The sequence below is a fragment of the Myotis nattereri genome, assembly GCF_964212035.1.
Source record: "Myotis nattereri genome assembly, chromosome: 1".
Classification (NCBI taxonomy): domain Eukaryota; kingdom Metazoa; phylum Chordata; class Mammalia; order Chiroptera; family Vespertilionidae; genus Myotis; species Myotis nattereri.
In genome coordinates, this window is record NC_138075.1 from 108077480 (window position 1) to 108093230 (window position 15751).

At 43.6% G+C, this 15751-nt stretch overlaps 1 protein-coding gene across 1 annotated transcript in view; it reads right to left on the bottom strand.

Annotated features, from left to right (window-relative positions):
* Window positions 1-15751, bottom strand: part of PEAK1 (pseudopodium enriched atypical kinase 1) — a 144747-nt gene that overhangs the window by 52362 nt on the left and 76634 nt on the right. The window contains exon 3 of the mRNA XM_081084317.1: window positions 7180-7364. Within this exon, the coding sequence (XP_080940443.1) occupies window positions 7180-7364 (185 nt within the window). The remainder of the gene's footprint in view (window positions 1-7179; window positions 7365-15751) is intronic.

A 15751-nucleotide genomic window follows, 5' to 3' on the forward strand; every position in this document is an offset into this window, starting at 1 on the left:
GAATGGTTTCCCTCTCCTCTCATCTTCAAATGTTCTGCCTCTGAGGAGTGTTTTTCATTCCAGTCCCCAAAATTGACCTCTCCTTCCTCCAACCTCAGATATATCCTGTGAATACTAAACACTTGACTGTCTCTGTCTGAATTCCCTACAGGTTTGCTCATTGAGGGCAAAGATTTTCTCTCATTTGTATACCCAGCACACCAAGCAAAGGTCTGCCTGAAAGGGGGAGGGACGGAGGGAGGGAGGGGAGGAGGAAGGAAAGGAGGGAAGAAGGGAGGGAGGGAGGGAGAGAGGGAAGAAGGAAGGAAGGGAGGGAGGAAGGGAGAGAGGGAAGAAGGAAGGAAGGGAGGGAGGAAGGGAGAGAGGGAAGAAGGAAGGAAGGAAGGAAGGAAGGAAGGAAGGAAGGAAGGAAGGAAGACAGGCCTAAAAATATGAACCTATTCATCCTCCTTCCACAGTGTACCTTAGAAGAGTCTTTATGTGGTACCATTTTCTACCCACTTCTCCAAATTAGAATGAACTAAAAATATGAAAGGAATGAAGGATTCCAAATGTGCTTTTATTTTTATTACCTCAGAACTGGCAAGTGAGACAAGGTTAAGGTCTATCACCACCAGCAGCTCTTTAATACATATCAGAAGAGGTGGAAGAGGGCTGATCATTCACTTTCCATCACCTACAGAATAAAGTCCAAACTCCTCAGCAAGTTGGTCAAGGCTTTCAGTCTTACCTACCACTATTTCTCATTAACCCTCCCACACAAATCACACACTTCCTATTCTTTTAATATACTCCCTATTTTTTATTTTTACATCTCTGCCTTAGTAAAAGTTTCTAAGCCCAGCTCAAATGGTCCTTTCTCTACTGAAGCCCTCTCTACTCTCTACTCCCCAACTCCAAACTAGGAGCCATCACTTCTTCCTCTTAACACGTTTTATTCTATTATAGCATTTTTAACCTAAAACGTGTATGTGTTTGTTTGCTTTTTAACATTCTTTCAGAACCTGGTGTGGAATGAAATACACAGCAAATATGCAGTAAATGGCTGCCAGACTGACCGACAGAAAACAGAACTGGTCATTATCCCAAAATGAAAATGGAGAGCTAAGGTAGCAAGTAAATAAAGACAATTAATGGTTGCTTCTCTTTCCAAACAGCAGGATATGATCTTCTGGGATCCAAGGAGATTTCTACATGCTAATCAGAAGCTTTTGCATTCCAAATGATACCATGAGCATCCCACAGTCCCTGCAAATAGGTAAAGCCATTTTCCCAAGTCTAAAAGTGTTTTGTGCTTTTATTTATTTTTTCCTCCAAGAAGGATGTGTTCTCTTGACCTGGCTGGTTTGGCTCAATGAGTGTTGGCCTGCGGACTGAAGAGTCCCAGGTTCAATTCCGGCCAAGGGCATATGCCTGGTTTGTGGGCTAAATCCCCAGTGGGGAGCATGCAGGACTCAGCCAATCAATGATTCTCTCTCATCATTGATGTTTCTGTCTCTCCCTCCCTTCCTCTCTAAAATCAATAAAATATATTTTAAAAAAAGAAAGATGTGTTCTCTTAACTAAATTTCAATGATCTGGGTCAATGTTTTAAAAACTCTGTTTCTTAGCTGTTTTCATTTTAAACTTTTAATCCTGTACATTCCTCTCAAACTCAACTTTCAGCAGGCCTGTTATACCATCTCATACTCTGTGGCATACCAGCTCTCTAAAAAGAAAAAAAAATAGACTGTGTTCTAAATTTGCCTTACTATAGACTAAAAAAGTTACTTGGGACAAACATTCAAACCTTACTTACTTTCTTCTCTTTTTGAGCCTTCATATTCTATCTCTTTACTTTCTCCCTGCTTAAAAATGTCTCTGAACTTAGAGATAAGGCCCTATATCATGTTCTGAAAAGTGAATGATGAAAACTGGACTAAAAGGGAATAATTTAATGACTACTTCAAAGAAGAGAGTGTCTAAAACACTTCAGAAGGAAAATAATTAATATGGGGCTCTTAAAACTTACAAGACTGTAAAAGAAAAAGATAAGAAAAATATTATTTTTAAAGATAAATATTTTAAAAATGATTACATATTGAACAACTCACAATAATAACTACATCATAGAGAACTACTGAAAGATACTATCACTGAAGACACACTAGAGACAAGTCACAGCAAATGTTTGCTTTAAGACCTGACAGTCATTACAATCTTAGGGTGCTAGGGATTGACCCGATTAAACAAGAGCAGTATGCTACTGTGTACAATTAGCTCTTTATTCCAATAATGCAGGGATATCATGAGCTCTTCGTCAGTCTTCCTGACTCCAATCATCCCATAGGTATCCAGAATGATCTTTAAAAAATCTTTTTTAAAATTGTTTATTGATTTTTAGAAAGAGAGGGAAGGAGGATAGGGAAGGGGCGGGGGAGAGGGACAGGGACATATCCTCAGGTGAGGATTTAAAAAAAGAAAAATGTTTGCTGGATGAAAGTATTACAGCCAAAACAAATGGAATATATCTTTCTTTTTAAATTGCAATTTCAATCTTCATCCCTATTTTTTCCCCAGGGTTGGGGACAAGTAATATAAATGAGAATAGGAAAAGAGAGGACAAAAAAAGAGATGATCAGTTTGAATGGAAAATAATACTGAAGTTTTTAAATATAGATGCCCTACACCACCACTGTGCACGAGCCTTTTCAAGTGAGTAGGCTCTCCCTGGCTCAACCGAACACTCACTTTATCATCTCCTGGCAGCAGGCATCAGCAGCTTGGAAGGACGGGTCCTAATAGACCTGGACATTATTACTTATTACTTCATGCCAAATACTAAAACAAAAGTGAGCTCCAAAAACCACTTTGAGCTTAACTTCAAATAAAGAGATACACAGATTACTTTAAAGAATGTCAATGGTGTAGCAGCTGACAAACTCAGTGTTTGTAAGATCTCGTTAGTGAAAACCTCTCTAAGAACAGACATTATTTATTTGGGATAGGTTATCTGTGTAATTTGAATACTGCACTCTGCTGACAAATTTCAGCATATGGAAAACTATTTTTAAATGTGAATGCAGCTATGAGGATTATGGCTTCTTTTTAAATAGAAATAATTACATTTTTTAGAAATTATAACAAATGCTAGAACAAATGTTCAAAGCTATCAATCTCAGTTGAGTGTTTTTTAACACCCAGATAATCTAAAAATGTGCAATTCTTTAATCATTGGTTTAAATAATTAACTTTACATTAGGATAATGTCTGGCCCACAGAAGTTCCTCAATAATTATTTATTGAAAAACGAACAAATAGTAATGTATTCTTCAAAATGATTGTTTTAAAACTGCTATTTATAATGATATTATTCCAACATCAAGGCCAGCAATGTAATGACATTTTTTTAAAGTATATCCATCCCTTAAAATTTAACACTGACAATCAGTACACTGCCAAAGGCCATGCAGGAGACAGAAGAATTCCAGGTGTTTTCTTTCAGAGTTTGAAGTGAGTAGGTGATACTCCAGATAAATGAAAAATGTGGATGCGCAAAAAGAAAACTGAGGCATGACTTATATAATTCCGTCATTAGGAAACCCCTGAATTAAGCCTCATATTACCTACTACCAAATACTTCATCTCTAATCCATCCTCACATGGCAGCCTGCAGAACAGATATTCTAAAATACACATCTAGGCACTTCCAGTCAAAGTAGCAGACTAAGGAAACACTGTGCTCATTCCTCCCATGACCACATCAATATTACAACGTATAGAACAACCACCCTTGAGAACCACCTGAAGAGGAGCTAAACAGAACTCCTATGACTAAAGATATAAAGAAGAAACCTCAGCAAGACTGGTAGGAGGGGTAGCAATGTAAAACAGGTTGATCCCACACCTATTTGCAGTGGTGAAAAATTGGAAGGGATATCTTGCCTGGTGGTCCCAGCCCCATACCAGATTCCCCAGCCTGGAGAGCACCAGTGCCAGGAACAGGAGTCCCCAAAACATCTGGCTGTAAACATCAGCAGAGACTGTGTCCAAATGAGAAGGGGGGTTGCTATAAACCCAGGCATCCTCTTAAAGGGCCTGAGCACAGACTCACTCATGAACACTCGCCCTCAGCTTCAGTAAAGGGACAGCACTCCAAAAGTACCAAGGGAGGAACTGAATTATCTGGCTTCAGGGTGAGGGTTGAACAGGCACCTCTCTACAGGACTGAAGGGCTGGCAGGCACCATTATTCCTTTGTTAAGCCCACACCGTCCCAGCCTGAATATGCAGGTGGGTGCCAAATCTAAGATCTCCATTAAATGGCTAACCTCAGGTATCCCACTCTGATGACTCCCTTAGGCTTTGCCCTACCTAACACAGGCAAGGGCCCAAAACTCTTTCAGAGGCTGTTCCTCCTAAGTGGCTGGGCTTGGCCCATGCTGCAGACTTTTCTAAAATCTCTCAAAGGTCCACAAACCCCAAATGAGCAGTGCATGGCCTTGATGTGCCCTGTATCTCATGCTAAGTAACCCCACAGCATAGCTTCTCCCAGATGTCTCCAAGCCCATCACTGGTGACTACCAACCACAGGATTACTTGTAGCTCCCATTAGGTGGTTCCAGGCCAGGCACTGGTAGCAATTGACGGGGAGCTGTGCCTGAGCCCTACCTAAAAGGCCCCAGAACCAACACACCTGTTGGCTGGCTTTATACCACACCAGAACACTACCCAATGAGCTCCATAAATGCCATACCCAAAGGGTGGAATCAAAAGGCATTGGACCTCACTAAAATAAACCCTGCTCTGTGGGGTTAGCACTTGCACAACAGCTTACCTGCTGCAGTTGCAACCAGTTCTCATAGCCATTGAGCCTGAGGGGCAATCCTACCTACTGACATGCTAAGAGCAATCAAAGCTCAACTACAACAGAAGGGCACACACAATGACACAAGGAACACACACTACTGGACCGGGAAGACTATGCCACTGGTCCCCATTGGACACCTACTAACTATATAAGGCCACCATGCGAAGATTAGGAGACATAGCAGATCTACTTAATACATAGAAACAAACACAGGGAGGCAGCCAAAATAAGACAAAGAAATATCCCAAATGAAAGAAGAGGACAAAACTCCAGAAAAAGAACTAAATGAAATGGTGGGAAGCAATCTATTAGATACAGAGATAAAAAAAAAAAAAAAAAAAAAAAAGTGGGAGTAAAGATGCCCAGGGGCCTGGCTGGCATGGCTCAGTGGTTGAGTGTTGACCTATGAACCAGGAGGTCATGGTTCAATTCCCAGTCAGGGCACATGCCTAGGTTGGGAGCTCGATCTTCAGTGTGGGGTTTTCAGGAAGCAGCCGATCAATAATTCCCTCTCATCATTGATTTCTCTCTCATTCTCTCAATTCTCTGAAATCAATAAAAATATATATATTTTAAAAGATGCTCAAGGAACACAGGGGAAATATAGATGAACTTCAGTGAGAATTTACACAAAGAGACAGAAATCATAAAAGAGCCAGTCAGAAATCTAATCTAATAAGAGAGAAACATGCAAATTGACTGCACCTCCGCTATACCCCAAGCCACGCCCACCAGCCAATCTGAGCAACTATATGCAAATTAACCCAACCAAGATAGGGGCCGGCAGCCATGGAGCTGGAGAAAGCAGGAGGCTTGGTTGCTCCAGCAATGGAGGAAGCCAAGCTTCCCCTCTGCCCTGGCTGGCTATGGCCTCCGCTCAAGGCAACAAAGTTTCAATTATAGAAGATAAATAAATCCCAGATACCTGCTTCTAGGCAGCCTCCACTGGGAGCTTGGGTGGCTGGGGGCTGTGGCCAGCCTGCAAACAGCCATCAGCCCCTCACCTAGGATGACAATCCCCTCATGGGGTGAGGGTCCCCGCTGGGGGCTTGGCCAGCCTACAAACAGCCATTAGCCCCTCACCCGGTCTGGCCAGGCACCCCAGCGGAAACCCTCATCCTGAAGGGGCCTTGGACAGCCTGCAAACAGCCATTAGCCACTCACCCAGACTGGCCAGGCAGCCCAGCAGGAACCCCAACCCTGAAGGGGCTGTGGCCAGCCTGCAAACAGCCATCAGCCCCTCACCAAGGCTGGCCAGGCACCCCAGCAGGACCCCCCTCCCTGAAGGGGGTGTGGCCAGCCTGAAAACGGCCCTCAGCCCCTCACACAGGCTGGCCAGGCACCCCAGGGGGACCCCCACCCTGATCCAGGACACCCTTCAGGGAAAACCAGCCGGCTCCCACCCATGCACCAGGCCTCTATCCTATATAATAAAAGGGTAATATGCAAATTGACCCTTTTAGAATGACTAGGAATGACTGGTCACTATGACACACACTTACCACCAGGGGGCAGACGCTCAATGCAGGAGCTTCCCCCTGGTGGTCAGTGTGCTCCCACAGGGGGAACTCTGCTCAGCCAGCCACAAACCAGGCTGACGGCTGCCAGTACAGCGATGGTGGTGGGCGCCTCTCCTGCCTCCTCAGCAGCGCTAAGGATGTCCGACTGCACCTTAGGCCTGCTCCCCGCTGGCAAGTGGACATTTACCAAGGGCTCCCGGGCTGCCAGAGGGATGTCTGACTGCCAGCTTAGGCCCAATCCTCCGGGGAGCGGGCCTCAGCCAGTAGGTGGTCATCCTCTGAGGGGTCCCAGATTGCGAGAGGGCACAGGCCGGGCTGAGGGACGCCCACAAATGCACAAATTTTTGTGCACTGGGACTCTAATTAAGAATATAAGAACTGAAATGAAGAGTACAACAGTAGAGCCCTAGCCAGTTTGGCTCACTGGATACAGCACTGGCCTGTGGACTGAAGGATCCCAGGTTTGATCCCCAGTAGGGGTTGTGCAGGAGACAACTGATCAATGATTCTCTCTCATCATTGATGTTTCTCTCTCTCCCTCCTCTCTGAAATCAATAAAAAGAAAAGAAAAGAGTACAACAGTAGATTAGATGAAGCAGAGGATCAAATCAGTAATTTGGAAGACAAAGTAGCAGGTGTTTCATACTTGCCAAGTAAACAGCAGGACTTTTTATGATCTGAGTTAGAATGTATAATTTGATTGTCCAACTTTTGCTCCATGGAGCAATATAAACCATCTCTCCAGGGAAATATAGAATTTGGCTAAATTTAAATACTACTTAAATACTACATACATGGCATTTGCACTTACCTAAGTTGCTATATATTGCACTACAAGGATTCAGGTCTATAGGATCTGAAATGTCTTCTTTGTCCTCTTCCCTTTCCAGTTCAGGTATGGGCAATGCTGGTGTGCAGCTTCCACCATCTTGCTTCACAACAACAGTTCTTGGATCCCAAGGAGAAAAATCCTCTGTCACTTCATGGCTCACATGACTGAAATAAATCAGACCACTGTCACGCTTGTATTTAAAGGTCTTGCTAACAAAATGAACTGACCAACAAAATAAGACCTGTAGCATGGAGGGATGGAATAGACTGACATACCTCAATATGGGATGGGAGGATGAGGACAGATAACCAAAGAACTTATATGTATAGACCATGGACACAGACAATAGGGTAATAAGTTCTGAGAGGTGGGTAGGGGGTGGGCGGAGGGGGTAGGAAATGGGATACATCTGTAATACTATCAATAATGAAATAAATATATCAATATTAATAAATAAAGAATATCTCTATATCTAAAAAGTAAATTAATAAAAATAAAGGTCTTTCTAAATTTAGATTTATGGAAAGCATATACTTGCCATAAATGTAAATAACTGGCCCAATAATCCAGCAATGGGTCATAAGCCACAACATGCTTGTGTGAATATAAGGCAGTCCTTCATGCAGATTGACACTTCTATTTATCTTGATTCATAGATATTGATCATTCAGTTTGGTAGAGGAGGTACAATAGTCTCAGAAGGAAGATGGAGAATAGCAGGTAAGAACTGCAATAATTTTTTTTAAAGGTAGGAGGTGGCAATTACAGTGGTGGTAGAGGGAGTTGAATGCTTAATTGATTAAAAACAAATATACTCAAGTATTGAGCATATTTACTATATGATAGTACTACTATACGAAAATATACATCAAACACTTTACTATTTAGTATATAGTATTTACTGCACACTAAAGTATTTACTAAGGTATTTAGTAAAGAATCAGAAATAAAGTTGAGTTAGACTACAGTGGAACCTCCTTTCTCGAACTTAATTAATTTCCAAAGACTGTTCGAGAAGTGATTTGTTCAAAAACTGGATTCTTTCTTCCAATTAGAAATAATGTAAATAGAATTAATCCATTCCAAACCCCTAAATGATTCCATTTTAACTTTTCTTATATACAGTGCATGCCTAATGTAATATATGTATATATACACACACACACACATACTAGTGGCCCATTGCACAGATTCACACAATAGGCCTTCCTTTCCCTGGCTGCTGGCACCAGTTTTCCGCCGGCACCCGGGATCCAGGTTTTTGGTCCGGCCGCAGCAGCGAGATTTGGCTTCTCCGCTCCGGCTGCTTGCAACCCCTCCTTTTTTTTTCCAGCTCCTCGAGCGGAGGCCAGGGCTGGCTGGAAGCCTGGGTTGCCCCCGGCAATCCAGACCCCCAGCCACTCCTTGAGTGGAGTCTAGGGCCAGCCGGAAGCTTGGCTTCCTCTGTCGCCGGGAGCAACCCGAGCCTCCTGCTTGCTCCAGCTCTGTGGCCACTGCCATCTTCAGTATTTGCTCCATGCCTGTGTATGCAAATTAACCACCATCTTTGTTGGGTTAATTTGCATAGTCGCTCTGATTGGCTGGTGGGTGTAGCCGAGTGGCGGAGTGATGGTTAATTTGCATGTTTCTCTTCTATTAGTGTAGATATATATAGAGCCAGCCACCGTAATGGACATAATGCCCACTGTGGCCAGCGAACCAGCCGATCAAGGGGTGGGACCGGCCGGCGAACGTCACAGACCCTCCCCCCTGCCAGCCTGCCCCTGATTGGATTCTCCCACCCTGATCAAGGGTGGGGCGGCTGGCCAAACGCCCTCTCCTTTGCCCCCACCACCAACCCCACCCCCAATCAGCCAGCCCTACCATGATAGCCCCGCAAGCTCCTCCCCTGGCTGGCCTGCCCCTGATTGCACCCCCCACCTTAATAGGGGGTGGCGCTGGGTGGACAACCTCCTGCAGCCCCTACCCCTGTCCACCCCACCGCTGATCGCAACCCCCGGGCCCCATTAGGGGACGGGGCTGGCAGGCCAACTTCCTGCATCCTTCCTCCTGGCTGGCCACACCCCTGATGGGCCTCACCACCCTGATTGGTCTGCAGCCCCTCCCCCTGGCTGGCCCCGCTCCTGATGAGTCCCCCACCCCAATAGTGGGCAGGGCTGGCCAGCCAACATCCTTCAAACCCTCCCCCAACACAGCCTCCACCCAAGATTAGCCCCCCCACCCCATAGGGACAGAGCCAGTAGGCCCACTACCCACAGCCCCTCCCCATGGCTAGCCCCAACCCCAATAGGCCCCCTGACCCCAATCAGGTTGGGCCAAATGGCCAGCTTCCCACCATCTCCTCCTCCAGACAGGCCTAGCCCCGACCTGCCCCAATTGGGGTCAGGCAAGCTGGACCCTACCTGTGTACAAATTCGTGCACTGGGTCTGTAGTTTATAAATAAATACTTATTTTCCTAAATTTATCAAACCACCCCAAACTAGCTGAATTTTTAGTATATCACCACCTGGGAAATGCTATCACCAGCTAACTGCTTTCTGTTTATCCAATTAACAAAAGTTTTTCTAACTATTCAGTTGTATGTGAATGTTGTTTTGAGAGCACTTTCACACCCAAAGCAACATTAGCACTCTTTATGCTTTAAAATTGTGCTAAACACTGACTTTGCCAGCAATAAAAGCATTCTCTACTTTGTTGACAGAGAGACACTTTTTGTCACGCTGAGGTTGTCAGGTAGAAAACCGAAGTTTTGGTTGAAAAACCGAGACATTTCTTTCTGTGAACAACTTGGTTGAGAACCAAATTGTTCGAGATGGGAGAGGTTCAAAAAACGAGGTTTTGAAAAGATAAGCTGGGAAAAAAAAGACTCAAGAACAGTAGCAACAGGGGAAAAAAAACTTAAAAAGCAGGAAAAGAGCCTGAGGGGGCTTTGGGACAAAATGAAATGAAACAACATCTGCATAATAGAAGTGCCAGAATGATAGGAAACAGCAAGGAATAGAAAACCTGTTTGAAGAAATAATGACAGAAAACTTCCTTGATTTGGGGAAGAAAAAAGTTATACAAGAAGAGAAACCAAGATGGCGGCATAGGTAAACACAGGAAATGGCCGCCTCCACAACAAATTCAAAAATACAACTAAAAGACAAAACGGACATCATCCAGAACCACAGGAAGGCTGGCTGAGTGGAAATTCTACAACTAGAAGGAAAGAGAAAAGCATACTGAGACTCAGAGGAGGTGTGGAAGTGCAGAGGTACGGGGGCGCATGCGGCAAGGGCTGGCAACTAAGGACGTGGCTGTCTTTTTGAATCGGGAGGGAGTTACAAGCCCCTGACTGCTCTGAGTTCCAGTTCCGTGTGAGTCTCTGGGGACCCAGACTCATACAGGGAGAAACTGGACTGTCTAGAAGCGGGCAGAACTCGTAACTCGAGGGTGGCTTTCTCTCAAAGGTGCTTGCAGCGATTGCCAGGACACTGAGACGCGGGGCCTCTTAGGGCAGGGCTGAGGATAAGCCTTAGCTGCTTGCTCCACCCTGTTGATTCTCTGAGACCCCGCCCCACCCAAGCTGTGGCAGAGGCTTTTGCATATAAATGCCCTGGCCCAGGGGTCCTCTAACTACGGCCCGCGGGCCACATGCAAATACAAATATTGTATTTGTTCCCATTTTGTTTCTTTACTTCAAAATAAGATATGTGCAGTGTGCATAGGAATTTGTTCATAGTTTTTTTTTAACTATAGTCTGGCCCTCCAACAGTCTGAGGGACAGTGAACTGGCCTCCTGTTTAAAAAGTTTGAGGACCCCTGCCTTAGCCCTTTGCAATCTGAAAATTACCTAACAAACTGCAGCTGGAACAAACAGACCCAGAACTTCCAAGAGAAAGTCCAAGGCCCCACAGCAGCTTGCACTGCTTCACAGCTGGGCCTCATTTTGGCACCTCCAAACCCCAAACAAGGAAGGGGAATCTGCAGACCTCCTCATAGCCCCTGCTGGGTAGGCTCAGGCAGAGGATAAATTCACACCTCCTTAGATCCAAGAGCCAGTGTACCCACTGGTCAGAGTGGGACCATCGAATTACAACTCCTAGGATCCATAAAGGACACACTCAGGGGGCAGACTCAGTGAGCACCAAAGCCCCACTAAAGCAAGTCTTGCCCCAGAAGGGTGTCTTCAGCACAGAAGTTCTACCACTGTAGACACAGGTGATTCTCTCAACCAATTGGCCTGGAGGTCAATTCCTCCCAGTGATACTTACAACAATCAAGGCTTAACTACAACAAGACTGTGCACAAAGCCCACAAAGGGGTGCACCAAGAGTGTCCACCTCAGGTAATTGGGGAGGCCCTATAGGACACCTAGCGCACAAAGCCACTCTACCAACACAGGGGAGCATAAAAAATGAGGAGACAAAGAAACAGGTCACAAATGACAGAAACGGAGGAAAGCAAACGACTGGATATAGAGTTCAAAACCACATATTTAAGGTTTTTCAAGAACTTTCTAGAAACCGCCGATAAATGCAGTGAGACCCTCAAAAAGACTCGTGAGACCGCCGATAAATGTAGTGAGACCTTCAAGAAATCTAGTGAGACCCTTGAGGTTATGAAAAAGGACCAACTAGAAATTAAGCATGCACTGACTGAAATAAAGGATATTATGCAGAGTTCCAACAGCAGACTAGAGGATCGCAAGAATCAAGTCAAAGATTTGAAATACGAAGAAGCAAAAAACACCCAACCGGAAAAGCAAAATGAAAAAAGAATCCAAAAATACGAAGATAGTGTACGGAGCCTCTGGGACAGCTTCAAACGTACCAACATCTGAATTATGGGGGTGCCAGAAGAAGAGAAAGAGCAAGATATTGAAAACCTATTTGAAGAAATAATGACAGAAAACTTTCCCTACCTGATGAAAGAAATAGACTTACAAGTCCAGGAAGCACAGAGAACCCCTAACAAAAGGAATCCAAAGAGGACCACACCAAGACACATCATAATTAAAATGCCAAGAGCAAAAGACAAAGAGAGAATCTTAAAAGCAGCAAGAGAAAGACAGTTAGTTACCTACAAGGGAGTACCCATACGACTGTCAGCTGATTTCTCAACAGAAACTTTGCAGGCCAGAAGGGAGTGGCAAGAAATATTGAAAATGATGAATGCCAAGAACCTACAACCAAGATTACTTTATCCAGCAAAGCTATCATTCAGAATTGAGGGTCAGATAAAAACCTTCACAGATAAGGAAAAGCTAAAGAAGTTCATCACCACCAAAACAGTATTATATGAAATGCTGAGAGGTATCCTTTAAAAAGAGGAAGAAGAAGAAAAAGGTAAAGATACAAATTATGAACAACAAATACACATCTATCAACAAGTGAATCTAAAAATCAAGTGAATAAATAATCTGATGAACAGAATAAAAGTGGTTATAATAGAATCAGGGGCATAGAAAGGGAGTGGGCTGACTATTCTTGGGGGAGAAAGGGGTTTGGGGGGTGCAGGAAGAGACTGGACAAAAATCGTGCACCTATGGATGAGGACAGTGGGAGGGTGGTGAGGGTGGAGGGTTGGGGGGGGGGAGAACCGGGTGGAGGGGAGCTATGGGGGAAAAAAGAGGAACAACTGTAATAATCTGAACAATAAAGGTTTAATTAAAAAAAAAAGTCACACAAGTCCAAAAAGCACAGAGTCCCAAACACGATTAACCCAAAAAGACCGACATCAAGGCACATCATAATTAAATTGGAAAATATCAACGACAAAGTAAGAATCTTAAAGGCTGACAGAGAGAGACAGAAAGTAACCTACAAGGTATCTCCCATTAGACTATCAACAATTTTCTCAACAGACACAGATCAGGTGAGAAGGCAATGAAATAAAATATACAAAGCAAGGGACTGAATCCAAGAATAACATACCCATCCAGGCTATCATTCAAAATTGAAGGTGAATTTGGGAACTTCACAGACAAAAGAAAGGCAAGGTAGTTTATTACAACCAAGTCACTAATGCAAGAAATGCTAAAAGGACTGCTATAAAAAGAAACACGGGCATAAAGAATAAAAACGGCAACAGACAAGTATCTATCAACAATAACCTTAAACAGAAATAGATTAAATTAAAACAAGTACCTATCAATAATAACCTTAAACATAAATGGATGTGGCTCCAAACAAAAGACACAGGGTTGCTGAAAGGATAAGAAAACAAGACCCATATATCTACTGTCTAGAAGAGACCCACCCTCAGAAGAAAGGACTCACACAAACTGATAGTGAATGGATAAATTTTTTTCAGGCAAATGGAAATGAAAAAAAAACAAAACAAACTGGTGTAGCAATACTTATATCTGACAAAATAGACCTCAAACTGAAGGCCAAAACAAGAGATAAGGAAGGCCACTTCATAATACTAAAGGGAGCAATCCAAAAAGAAGAAATAACTCTGGTAAACGTATATGCACCCAATACAGGACCACTCAAATACATAAAAAATATACTGGAAGATATGAAGGAGAGAGAGGCATCAATACAGTCATAGTAGGGGACTTTGATACCCCACTGACACCACTGAATAAATCCTCTAAACAAGAAATCAGCAAAGAAACATCAATCCTAAATGACTCACTAGATCAGATGGAACTGACATCTTCAGAACATTTCACCCCAAAGTTACAGAATATACATTCTTCGTATGTACACACAGGACATTTTCAAAGACAGACCACATATTGGGACACTGGCAAAGTCTCTTCAAATTCAAAAAGATAAATATCATATCAAGCATCTTTTCAGATCATAATGGCATAAAATTAGAAATAAATTACAATAAAAACAATGAAAGAAAAATCAAACACCTGGAGTCTAAATAGCATGTTATGAAACAATAATTGGGTTACCAAACATATCAAAGAAGAAATAAAAAGCATTCTGGTAACAAATGATAATGAAAACACACAACAATCCAAATCCTATGGGACAGAGTGAAAGGAGTCCTGAGAATAAAGTTCATAGCTTTACAGGCCTACCTCAAAAACCAAGAAAAAATGGAAATAAATTATCTAACACAGGAACTGAAAGAATGAGAAAGAGAGCAACAAGAAAGACTCTGAATATTCAGGGAAAACCAAGATGGCGACATAGGTAAACACCGGAGTTAGCTGCCTCGAACAACCACTTCACAAATACAACTAAAAGACAGAACGGACTTCGCCCAGAACCACAGGAAGACTGGCTGAGGGAAAATTCTTCAACTAGAAGGAAAGAGAACAGCATATGAGACTCAGAGGAGGTGCAGTGCGGAAAATACAAAGGTGCGGACGTACGCACGGAGCGGGCTGGTAGTTGAGGGCGCGGTTGTTGTTTTCAATCAGGAGGGAGTCTCAGATTCTGAGCTCCAGTTCTGGGCAAGTCTCTAGGGACCCAGACTCAAACGGGAGAAGCGGGACTGTCTGGCATCGGTCGGAATGCAAGGGCAGCTTTCTCTCCGAGGTTTGCAGCGGTTGCTGGGACTCTGAGAGGCAGAGCCTCTGGGGACAGGACTGAGAGCAGCCATAACTGCTCCCTCCACCCGCTCTGTTGATCCCCTGTGACCCGCCCCGCCCAAGCCCTGCGCAGAGCCATTTGCCAGATAGCCTCAGGCGAAGGCTAGATTAGCACCTCCCTAGAGGACATAAGTTTTCCCACTGCTGATTCTCACAGCCAGTTGGCCTGGAGGTCAAATCACCCCGGTATTGTCAACAACAATCAAGGCTTAACTACAACAAGACTGCGAACAAAGACCACTAGGGGGTGCACCAAGAAAGCATAAAAAATGCGGAGACAAAGAAACAGGACAAAACTTTCAATGGAGGATATTGAGTTCAGAACCACACTTTTAAGGTCTCTCAAGAACTGTCTAGAAGCCGCCGATAAAGTTATTGAGATCCTCAAGAAATCTAATGAGACCCTCAATGTTGTGATAAAGAACCAACTAGAAATTAAGCATACATGGACTGAAATAACGAATATTATACAGACTCCCAACAGCAGACCAGAGGACCACAAGAATCAAGGCAAATATTTGAAATGCGAAGAAGCAAAAAACACCCAACCAGAAAAGCAAAATGAAAAAAGAATCTGAAAATACGAAGATAGTGTAAGGAGCCTCTGGGACAGCTTCAAGCGTACCAACATCAGAATTATAGGGGTGCCAGAAGATGAGAGAGAACAAGATATTGAAAACCTATTTGAAGAAATAATGACAGAATGGTGAAAGAAATAGACTTACGGGTCCAGGAAGCGCAGAGAACCCCAAACAAAAGGAATCCAAAGAGGACCACACCAAGACACATCATAATTAAAATGCCAAGAGCAAAAGACAAAGAGAGAATCTTAAAAGCAGCAAGAGAAAGACAGTTAGTTACCTACAAGGGAGTACCCATACGACTGTCAGCTGATTTCTCAACAGAAACTTTGCAGGCCAGAAGGAAATGGCAAGAAATATTCAAAGTGATGAATGCCAAGAACCTACAACCAAGATTACTTTATCCAGCAAAGCTATCATTCAGAA